Source organism: Pocillopora verrucosa, chromosome 5, assembly GCF_036669915.1.
Source record: "Pocillopora verrucosa isolate sample1 chromosome 5, ASM3666991v2, whole genome shotgun sequence".
Classification (NCBI taxonomy): Eukaryota; Metazoa; Cnidaria; class Anthozoa; order Scleractinia; family Pocilloporidae; genus Pocillopora; species Pocillopora verrucosa.
This window is the reverse complement of record NC_089316.1, coordinates 15967865-15979798: the sequence shown is the minus strand read 5'-3', so window position 1 is coordinate 15979798 and position 11934 is coordinate 15967865. Positions and strand designations below refer to the sequence as shown.

Below are 11934 nucleotides of genomic sequence, written 5' to 3'. Positions count from 1 at the left end.
TTACAAATAACCTTGGTGTAGGGTATTATTTATACCTGAAAGTGTATTTTTAAGAGCAAATCACCTTTAAGGATTGTTACATAACAACATCTTGGTCACAAGAGTTTAAGAAGAAGGGCGCTCACAAGTACCGCCCCCAAATTGCTTCTTGTTGCGAAAACATGAGGGACATCACCTGTTTACCCTTAAATTACCTCTGAGAACACGAAGGTGTCGAACGCGACATATTACCAGGGAGATTTACTCTTCCTGGACTAACAAATTAACTTATTTAAGAACATGGCCTATCACGAGTTCCATGTCAACCTCACGATCACAACGAAGAAAAACGTGATTAAACTCACTAGGTGAACGTGGCCAAACTCACAAGAAGAACGTGGTTAGACTCAACCTTTAAGATAAGACCACCAAGAAGGCGTACGAAGCAATCAACCTGCCCTTTTTATAATTTACTTTAAATGACTTAGAATAATATAATATTCCCATTTCTTTTCCTTCTAACACCAATACAGAAAACCCTTACGATATTATAGATTAACTATGATTGTAATTTTATCATTTAACAATAACACTAACTCTAATTTCTTAAAATATTGATTCCTAACTTGTTTTAAATTAACAGTGCTCCTTTAGTGAATAATTTTACGTTACACTGCTGAAGGATCTTACGTAGATATGGGCTGCCAAGTTGCAGTGAAAGACGAAATTATGTAAGTGACGCCCTTTCCAGTTTATTTCTGGCGTTTTCTAAGAAAAGTTTGAGCCAAATGTTTCTCTTGACGTTTATTTAGAGCACGAAACGTCAGCAAAAAAATACATATTTAACCAAAAGGACACAGTTGGCTGTACATGAAGTTGATTTTTCTTTATTGAACAGCAAGAAACCTAACGAACTCGCACAGGCATCAGGAACTTTGTCAACTTCACTTAAGAACCGCCTCGCTCAGAGGAAAGAGTTATGACCGTCATTTCTGGCTCAACTAATTGCATCGCTGAGTTGCGTTAGTCATCAACGTCCTTACTTTAATCTGTAAATTTTTAGTTGTTTGAATTAAATAAACTTTAGGAAGGGTATAAAATGTTCCTTAATGCTTCCTTCTTTCACAAGAGAGTCATATGATCATCCTTCCCGTGTTAAAAAGCCTCCTATATTTTCCTGTGAACCTGGTTATATTGAGTCAAACCTTTCTTAATGATTTCACCCTTTGAAATTATTGCTACCCCTTAAGGCCTGACGATTGGTAACTCAGAGGGCGCAAGATTAGGAGCTTGTCGGGATAGTACGCAGTCCCGCGGAAGGGAACTTGAGAAATAGAACCTATACTGCATAGAGTTACCAGCCCCTGTTAAGAGAATTAGGTTCTCTTGTTGTTGTGTGTTTCTTCATCCCATACCTTTAATTATTCAATTCCGAAGACTGAGACGTAGATTAATAACATGCAATAAGCTTATTAATAGATAATTGAAATATTCTGATACTTAGTGTGAAGAGGCAAGGGCCTGCTTCAATTAACACATTTTAATTTATTCAGCACTCTATTTACTACTCTTTTAATGTGCAGGTGAAGAAGAAGTAAATTCGTAAAAAGCGTAAAACGACTTTAACAAAAAATCTACTTGCAAATAAGACTGGAGAAATAAATATAAAGATACGTTGAGACCAAACTTATCAAATGCTGAGGAAATATACGAGACACGAAACATTCGCAGGGAAGAGGTTTACATAGAGGCAAAAATAAAAACACACAATGCCAGAATGGACATGAAACATGAATTATATAAGGCGGGGTACTTTAGTGCCGCCTAAAGTGATGAAATAATGACGCATAAATGATAGGTGAAAAAACGAAAAGAATAAGCGTAAATTAATTGGTGCGAAAAGTATAAGACTTAAATGTGAAAGAAATCAACAAATTACAAATTCGCGGCGACAAAATGTTTCATTTTAGGCAGATAGCCACAAAAGGTCACTGAAATTTGAGGCATTGACATTTAGTTGCGAGCTGAGGCCATTATCAGTTCAAATTGTTCCATCTGAGGACAGCTGTGTGTAAGAAAGGTCAACGTTTAATGCACATATATTTTCATTTCTCAGAGAGGCCGTTATGTCAACATTTGTGAAATGATTTACTTGACGCTCTCTCAATGCAGCCACAAGGGTTCACTGAACCTCTTTTTTTCTCCTCTTCCGCGTTGTGTGCAGCAAAATTCGAGAAGTTGCGCTAGGAATTATACTGCCAGTCGTCAAACTTTTATAACATAACACATAAAATAAATGAAGACATCTCTTTCCAATCCTGTAATAACCGTTAGAAAAATGGAATGTTTTTATTACCTTAACACCATATCTGACCTTGATATAATTTGCATCTGCCTACAGGGTCACATTAGCGGGAAGATAAAGAAGATAATTTTCCGCGAATGTAAACCCGCACAAAAGACTACTTTGTTGGAACTGCAAATAAAACAACTTTCCTATGGGGCATAATTAAATAGCAGCTTATCAACAACAGTCCTATTGGCTGAAAACTGATGCGCATGACGTTCACCTTCAAACCAGTCATAGCTATTAATTGAGTACGTGCGAGTCAACTTATTGGTGCTAATTAAGATTTGAAGTTCCTCAAATTTGCATCAATTTCCCCTAAGCTTCCCCACATGTTTAGAAAGTAAGATTTCACGCAAATGAGTTTTCTCCTCCACTTTGTTTTTTTCTTGCTGATTAAGAATGTTATATCTTGTTTGGTTGGTAAGTATATATCACGTTGCCTTTACGTAGCTCTCACAACGAGTTGTCATTTTATACTATATTTATTTGTTCTCCTATTCCAATTGTTACTCATGCATATTTTACTTTTTTATTTTCTTCTCTATGTTTATCTTTTAATGTTGAAGATCTTTGTTGTTTTGAAGCGAGGGATTTTTAAAGACTTAAAAAAGAAATCTTCTGGTTTTCAGAGCAGAAATCCGTTCCCAATCCTGTACTTAAGGGAGTATGTCGCAAGTTTGGATCAATTTGGAGGCGATATTCTAATTTATTTTATTTACCTTTGCTTGTCCTATGACAAAAAAACCCAAACTTTACCTCGCAACACATTACCTGAAATTATGTTGACGGTTTATCAAGTATTTTTCCAAGTTAGATTATATCCAGTCTAGCACAGTTATAGCACGCATATGCAACGAGCTGTGCAATGAGCCTCCTAACCGAGTTTTGAGGAAAAGAGATCATCCTTAGCTTATACTGGCTTCACGTTTGGGCTTTATTTCTATTCTGAATTCTTTTTATTCATCAATCCTTAGTCTATTATATTTTAGTTCAATTCCTGTTATTTTATTTCAGTGTCAGAATAACTCAAACTAGGGGTGATAACCGCGTTTAAACGTTATACAGGCTTTTTGAGTATTCATTATTTGTAAAATTAACATATTGTCCAAATTTTTTGGCAGCATGACAGAATTGCCAAAACACCTAAAGGTGTATCCCCCTTCAATTCATATTAAAACGAAAAATGATGTTAATAACAATACCAACACGTTTTTGCATTGCCTTAGTTTGAATAACATGGATCATATCGCCTATTTTAAACAGAATTTCTTATTTCATGATCTGAAAGAGCCTGGAAACATATACTCAAACGTTCATATTAAAAAGTGTTTCAGGAAAATCAAGAACATCCACGATCCTCCTCAGATGTTGTAGTTTCAAAAGTTTCATCTATTTTAGATCAATGCCGTATACTGGCATTTCCCTCCACTTTGTTCTTCGTGGGAGAACGTCTTGTTAACCACACCATAGCAAACATCAGTGTGATTGACAGGGACACGTGTGAATATCGTTGCTACGTGGACCACAACTGTGTCAGTGTTAACTTTTATTTTGGAGAAAACGGAGCAGAAGCACACAACTGTGAACTGAATAACTCAACGAGTAAAGAACACGATAAGGATCTGGTGAAGGCAACGAACTATGTGTACCATGGAACAAAAGTAAGGAGACAATGTCTCTAAGCAATCGATTTAATATGTTCTAAGTTCTAAGTTCTAAGGGAAAATTTTACGTTTTTTTTATGGGTTTTTCGTATTTTTTCACGTGTGTTGATAGAGCCAATCAACTGCTGTAGGTCACTCGCCTTTGGCGCTACTCGGTTTGGTTGATGAATGAACGGCAAAGCCTTCACGATTCTTAATACAAGCTGTTTGTTGGAGCTTTCTCGAATTATGGCGGCTAAAACATTAAAATATCCGTATCGCTGACAGACAGTGAGGTTCAAACTTTCTTAGAAGGGGAAGAAAACCAATGTACTAAAAGAAAAACCAAAAGTTACTCATTCAGGGGCTTTGGTGTTAGCATTTCTTTCGGCTGAGAATGAAAATCGACTGCTGGAAAATTTGCTGCTGGACGATTTTGGCCATTTACCTGAAAGACTTCTTCTGTTGGTGAGGACAAACTCAATAAATGAGGATTTTGTAAATTAAAAATTACGACCATTGTTGTTTTTTAATCATGATTCGAAGCATTTTTCCATCTTAAGAGTTAGCGCCAACGCACTCTACGATTGTTATTTGGGGATTGTCGATTTATTCATTTTCATTCATTAATGGAGTCGGCTTTTCTTGTCACCTCTTCTTCTACTTTATTAATGATAAAGTGTACCAACGCATCATGTCAATATAAATATAATAAAATAATAAATAAATAAATAATAAATAAACACTGGTTAAAAAATATATATATGTGATAATAGGAATTTTTTAAAACCATTTCTCAGTTTCGATAAGATGGTCGCGCAGAGCGGCCTCAAATTTTAAATTATCATCTATATTTACAATGTCACCTGGAAGTCTTTTCCATTGGTTGGCTGAGCACGGAAAAAAGCTGTATGCATATTGATTGCAATTTGAATCAATAAAGGACTATTGTGTTTATATGATAAACAAAATAATACACGGTTGCTTGTGGATATGGAATTTCTCTTCTCGTGTTCAACTCGACATCTCACTCGTTCGCTGCCCTCACTCGTGCACTATCGGGTTAAACACGAAGAAAAATTCCATATTTACGCACGCTCATGTATTATTCTCTATTTATTAATATTTTTCAGAATGCTTGTGGTCGTGCTCACTGCAATAACAACGCCATTTGTCAGTCTGGTTTAACAAACAAGGGATATCGATGCTTATGTTCTGTTGGATTTACGGGAGCTCATTGTGAACAAGGTGAGACGGTGATATTAGTTTTTTATCTGTAGCAAAAATTATTAGCGTTTCGTATTCTGGAACAAGACAGTTTAATCGATGTTAAGTGAATGTTTCAGTGTATAACATACCCATGGCTTAATTTTATCTAACTCTGAAGACTTTTGTTATTACCCTAGTTTCAATCTCTTTGTCGCGAAAAATGTGCATTTTGTATTAATTCTTTCTTTCTAGATATTGACGAGTGCACAAAGAAAACTTACGGATGTGATGTTAATGCCGAATGCCATAATACTGAGGGATCATTTTTCTGTAAATGCAAGGCTGGTTATGTGGGAAATGGTCAAAATTGTGCAGGTAAGGAACTTATCTGTTTCATGACTCCTTACTTTACATCGTGTTCAAAAATTGCGGCAGATCTGGGGCAAGTGAGCGGCCAAACTATTAAAAAATTAATTAGCACTTCTTTACTGCCTTAGTTCTTTGGATTACGAGCAAACATGTCAAATATATCGATAGTGACCCCCACCACACAGCACATGTACCAACGCTGAACATTATATCGCGAATTTTCCACCCATGGATTGCCTTCTGGGAGTGATAGATAACAGAGGCTTTCCTGCGCTTGAGGCCAGTTAGCTGTATCACTTTGAAAATACCTCTGATTCCTCCCCACATTAAACCTTTCTTTTTCTTATTGGTACATCGACGAGAGGCGCTTTGTGATGTACGACTCGGCTTTACTAAGAAAGACACAAGGGAGGATGTGAAAGAGACTCTGAAGGCCTCGATATTTTTTTCCAATCTTTGTAACTCTCACAGTTATGAACATGAAAAACGACTTATGATTCAACAGTTGTTTTTTGTTAGCGGCAAATCTTCCCAGAGTACGACCAAAGATAAGGCATCCCATGTTATAAGTTTTCCCGAACTCAATTAAGGCCAGTTATCAATTTTTTCTGTATCAGAAATTTTGGACTGTGCGCAAACTCCATGTCATAATGGAGGGGCCTGTACCAACGAAGGTGATGGATACAGATGCAAATGTCTTCATGGATTCACTGGTACTTACTGTGAAACAGGTTGAATAGGCAATGCTTTATTTTCAATAAAATTATTTTCAATAAAATTTAATATTGTAGGCACTAAGTATTGTTCCTGCAAACATTTTCAAGAAGAGTGCTACTGCATCGACCAAATTTACAGATATCACTACGATGGCGATTGGGGTTTACAGGAGATAGCTGCAAAGCACTGACACTTGGACTCTTTAATCCACAATCATTAATTTTGTGTAATTAGGGAAATAAGTTGTTTCACCCAAGTTTTTTAATCGCGGAAAAACCGTTTTATAAATGGACTTTGGACAATTTCTTGAGCTAAAAAGCAAGAAATTCTATTCTATACCTAGAAACATGGATTCTTTATTCATATTTTTAGAAATTGATGACATTTTACTAATAAAGTATAAGTAATATCTTATTATGCAACTAATTTGTGTAATGATTTTAAGACAACCGGAAATATTTGCTAAATACGATTTGGTATGGATATCGACAACTGTGCCAACAAACCTTGTTTGAAAAAAGGGACGTGCGTTGACGATATGAACAAACACAGTTGCATTTGTGCAATTGGGTGCAGTGAAAAAAACTTGAAATAGGAAGGCTACTCTTTGATCGACCGTTAAAATGGGGCTGCTTCACACTGAAGTAGTGAAAAGATGATCGCGAATTCTAGCTTTTATGTTTAATTGTTTACATCCCTAAAGTACTATGCAAATAAAATCTGTGCTGTAGATTCCCAGGCAGATCCTCTATTGTGAGGGGACGGATCTGGTAATTTAACCTTTACATTCCTTAAAGTAAAGAAACACAGTAATAAACCTGGTTTATTTTCTATCAGATATTGACGAGTGTGCTCAAAATACTCACAGCTGTAGTATGACCAGTGGGGTTTGTAAAAATACGCCAGGATCATTTAGATGCAGTTGTAAACCGGGGTTCATCGGAGACGGACACAATTGTGAAGGTTTGTCAAGATGTTGATGGCATATAGCAATCATGAACCAATGTTACTCTGATTAGTGACACATTTTGCAATCTGTAAATTGTACAAAAGATGACAATAAGCAAATATAAGCAACAAGCGAAAAGTCCAAAACTGCTCATAAAACGCATAGAAGAGATCTTAACATTTGAACCTTTCATGCACAACTCTTCAGCACAAGGTCATACACGATAAAAATGTTGTGCTTCTTCATTTTTTGTTTTGCTACCTGGTTGTGTTCAGTTCCAGAGTAAACTGAGTGTATAAGAATAGGGAGGCATTTTACTGAGAACATAGGTGTTGGAGAGTAACGTAAGTGAAGATCAACTACCGAATCATTTTCTGTGTCTAGGAACATGTAGAAAAATACATCCGTGGTTTTCATTTCGATTGTTGCAGGATACATAAACAGCTCAAATATATTGTCGAAAAATGAATCTTATTTCGCTTATCTTCGTGGGTTCCTGGTCCCTGCCGTTGGAAATAATACTGGTTGGCTGCTATGCTACCGCGCCTCCTTACATGGATGGGCTGGTGAGGAGTTCCACACCCGTTGCGATGGAAAGGGAAATATCGTAACGTTTATTCAGACAGACCAGTATGTTTTTGGAGGGTACACTGATATTCCATGGGGTAAGAAACGGTTTCCACTTTATAGTATAACAGGGTAATTTAGTATTATCAACTGAGTTGATTACGTAAATTAGCCACCGTAAAGAGTTTTAAAGCTAAGTCTGGCTATTGATGTCACATCTGCCAAATATACAATCAAGCAAGTTTATCTTTGCAGTAGCTGAAAGGATTTCCAACTTGTTTAGTATCTTCATTATGCGAACAAGTGTTAGTAAACATGCCCTCTCATTTTCGGAAAACAAGATTCAAAGTTCCAATGTCAAATAACATGAAGAAAAACCAGGGAGACAACATGATGAGTAAAAACCAGAATTTATAATGGTATCGTACATGTCTAAGACGTATTGTCAATCAGTACCTACCAGTTCACTTCAGTTGGACATGTGACGTAAACCTTACAGACAGTTTGGATATAATGACTATGACCAGTATTATAGATAGAATTCACGAAAAGGATTCACGCGAACCGTCCGAAAAGAGCACTTCTCTGATGCCTTGGTGTGTAAATATGGGATTCAAAACAGGTATCATGACCTCATTTTCAAACATTAGTGCGAGGAAATTATACCGTTACTATCTAAAGATTTCATCAATCGTTTAAATAACTGTTCGTCCAAAGAAAAAAAGCCATACATGATTAACTGATTCAAAATTTTTCTTGGCAGGTTGTTCTCCCGGAGCAAGAACAGAAGACCAGTCAGGTCGCTGTTGTGTATTTCCTTTCAAGTATAAAGGCCATACCTACAATCAAAGTATATTGGGAAAACTTTTCAAACGGTGGTGCTCATTCGATGCTGTCTACAGTCGTCATTGGGCTTATTGCGGTGAGGAAAAAGTTATTCTTGAGAATGTATTATGTATATATGTATATATGTTTAAATATATTAGTATTTTTCTCTCACCTTTTTTCAGTCGCAATAACTTCATGACAAAAATATTGAACAATTAAGTCATAGGATGATTTCTTTCAACTCCGGCTGTATGTTACCAGCTTTAATAGAGGAAAAATGTAAACTGGTAAAAAATTCCTATAAAAGGTTTCAATTTTAGCTTATTGTCTTGACCTGTAGATGATGATCCGTACAAAGGATATCACACGACAGACAAGGCTTTTATTTTTTCGCTCAAAAACAAAGAAGGACTAGCGCCGTTTAAGAGTATGGTGAGTCATGACTCCCAAGCCATTTATATGGAGATAAGTCGTGGTCCAACATTTGGTGGAGGCCACGATATTTGCATTGCTAACAACGCAGGTCATAATGCTCATTCGTACACCAACTTTGGTCACTCTTTCTTGGCTCCAAGTGAAGTAAAGGAAAAAATTACAGTGTTAGCTGGAACTCACCATTTTACTCCCGACGAGGTAGAAGTATTCTATCTCCCTTAGAGCTGGAATTACAAAAGCAAGTCTATTTCTGTTTCTAAGCCAGGTGACTAAAACTCACGCTGTCTCTGCCCACTGAAAAGGCGAAATTCTGGGCGGTAAGTAACAATGGATTAACATTCCGTCCAGGAAAAGGGTGTAGACGTGTGATATGCAAGGGTATACATGCTGTAATTGCCGTAACCAGAATGAACTCCAAGGTTATGGGCCACTCAGGCTCGACTTATGCACAGACTTTTGATTATGTTTAGCGGGCATTAGGGTTGTAATTGAAGATTCTCTACTTTGTTGTTAATGCATGCCTTGAAGTGAGACCTGTGGTTTGAACTTTTAATTAAGTTTTTATGTCTAATCAAAACTAAGAAATCCAAAAATATATTAACAGGGGTGGAGAACAACTTTAAAAAAATTTTATGGAATAATTGGCAGGGTATTGTAATTTATTTTAGAGGCGTAAAACCACACCACGTCACATAATCATTTTGGAATCTTAATATTTACACGTTGAACAAAGTCAGATAACAATTAGAAATATTCACGAGATACTTTCTCGGGAAAGCAATTATGTGGTCGTTACCTTCCACTCTTATGACAGTAGAGGTGGAGTTTTCGTCTTTTCCCGGAAAATTTTGCTGTTTTGTTAATTTCTTTATGGGTTTTACATTAACCAAATGCCAATTATTCTCAGGATATTTGCTCCTAGCTCAACAAGGTTATTAGATGTGTTATAGCTAGCAAAAAGTAGCTTAGAGGTGGTCAACGCTGCGCAATGCTCACTATTGTGATAATAAGCTTATGATTGCATGTTAACAATCTCAAGCCATGTTTGTAATAAAATTGGCAATTTATATCAATAACAACTTTAAGGACCCCAAACTCCTGACGAGTAAAATGGACTCCTGACGAGTAAAACAAAAACACTCGTCTAGAAGCTGTCACCTAGTAAAGGACTTCATGTTTAACAAAGACCTAACAATATGGCCAAAAACTTTTTAAATTAAAAGCTGTATTTAACTAAATCAAAACTCGGTTGAGTCTGTTGATATTGTGTGACTCTCGCAACTGCAGAGGGAATAGCCTGCCTCTATATCCAAGGGAAAAGCGATTAAATTTTATTTATCAATACTAAGTGCGTGAAAACCTCATTTTATTGTAATTTATAGAGTAATTATTTTAACTTTTCACTAAAGTCCTCACTAAGTGGACAGGGAGGAATGTGTTATTACAGTGCAAACAAAGTATACTAAAGGACTAGCAGTTAGGAACACTCAATTCTTCTTTGATTTCATACATTGAACCGGCAATGACACTTTTTTTCCAATTGCGGTACTTTTACCTATTCGCATGTCATAACTTGGGAAAGGTGGAAGCGAGCCCTTATTATAATTCACGTTTTGTGCTTTAAAAGAGAAAATAGAATGAGGTGGAGGGAGGATTATTCACTATTGTGTCGAGGTTCACTACTCGGGTCTGCTTTCCCCCCTGTGATAACCTCACAAAATATTTGATTAAAGAGGGAAAAACGCCTTGTGTTGTTTATTTAACAAAAAAGTGTGGATGGACGGCAGCGTCTAAACTCGGTTGGTTTTCTATGAATGTTAACTGTAGATTCATTAACAGCGGAGAAGTGTGTTGTGAACATTTCGCCTTGTAAAAATTCTCTTCTTCGCGTTTCTGATGGAGCTCGTCACAATTAATGATCAATGCAGGACAGAAGTAAGCATTCAAGGTATGTCTCTCAAGCTTTCCTTCTTCAAAAGATAGTTGTTGGCGGCTCTTCACCTTTGCGATGTCAAATGTGAACAAGACATCACGTGCCAAAGCTATAACTACGACAGAAATACAAAATATGTGAATTAAATAACCGCACTAAGGAGGCAAGACCACGGAATTTCCTTTCAGCCCTTTTATGGTTTTTATATCCGAAGAGGTAGGATATCAAGAATCTGTTTGTCTATCGGATCTGAATTTCTTTAAGAATACGGTAGACCTTCGCAGGTGTTGTTCGCATAGAAAAAAAAAAACAAAAAATGGCGCCATTTGAAGCATAACCACCATAAAATATATATCAGTGGGAAGGATAGCAAATGTGCTATCCGACAAACACTTTCCCGTTTTAGCTTGCATTATTTGTAAACCGAAAAAGGATCGACAATTCTAAATGGACGATGTTTATTTAAGCTTATTGGCCAGGTGTCAAATCTGACCGCCCTTCAGGCTTCCTGCGCATATTTTTTGCCCGTGACAGACCTCAGTTCAATTTATGGCTTTGGTGTTGCTTTTATAAATAAATTGAGTAAGCTAAACATAAATTACCTACTAAAAAAGATAGCTTATTTGTCTCAACTTATAGATAACGATCGTCCAAAGGATATCGTAGGACAGACGAGGCTTTCATTTCATTCAAAAGAAGAAGGTCCGTCGCCGTTCAAGAGTATGTGAGCTGAACTATGGTCCAATGTTTCAACGTAAAATGCATATGCATCAAGTGGCAGACTCAACAATTGAAGTCACCTTTTTTCATTTTTACATTCACTTGCTCTGTAATAACTCTTTTTATAACTATATAAGCTCCTGGAACTTTCATAAATGTTGAATAATTAATAACACTAACAATAACTGTCACTGTTACAGAAACTGTTTCAATCAGTATTGGCAACAATAGAAAA

General features: G+C 36.5%; 1 protein-coding gene across 1 annotated transcript; it reads left to right on the top strand.

Annotated features, from left to right (window-relative positions):
* The first annotated feature begins 2644 nt into the window (after window positions 1-2644).
* On the top strand, window positions 2645-10354 carry LOC131775288 (uncharacterized). Its single transcript, XM_066166641.1, has 9 exons — window positions 2645-2749; window positions 3728-3990; window positions 5106-5220; window positions 5434-5556; window positions 6168-6281; window positions 7105-7230; window positions 7648-7881; window positions 8547-8705; window positions 8952-10354. The coding sequence occupies exons 1-9, from the start codon at window positions 2686-2688 to the stop codon at window positions 9266-9268; spliced, it is 1515 nt and encodes a 504-aa protein (XP_066022738.1). The 5' UTR covers window positions 2645-2685; the 3' UTR covers window positions 9269-10354.
* Window positions 10355-11934: the final 1580 nt, after the last annotated feature.

What these genes read in the sequence shown, in the direction of transcription:
- LOC131775288 (XM_066166641.1), top strand. Translation starts at nt 2,686, where the DNA reads ATGAGTTTTCTCCTCCACTTTGTTTTTTTCTTGCTGATTAAGAATGTT. An exon ending in ATGTGTACCATGGAACAAAA is followed by an intron (nt 3,991 to 5,105) that starts GTAAGGAGACAA and finishes AATATTTTTCAG; the next exon opens with AATGCTTGTGGTCGTGCTCA. An exon ending in GTACACTGATATTCCATGGG is followed by an intron (nt 7,882 to 8,546) that starts GTAAGAAACGGT and finishes TTTTCTTGGCAG; the next exon opens with GTTGTTCTCCCGGAGCAAGA.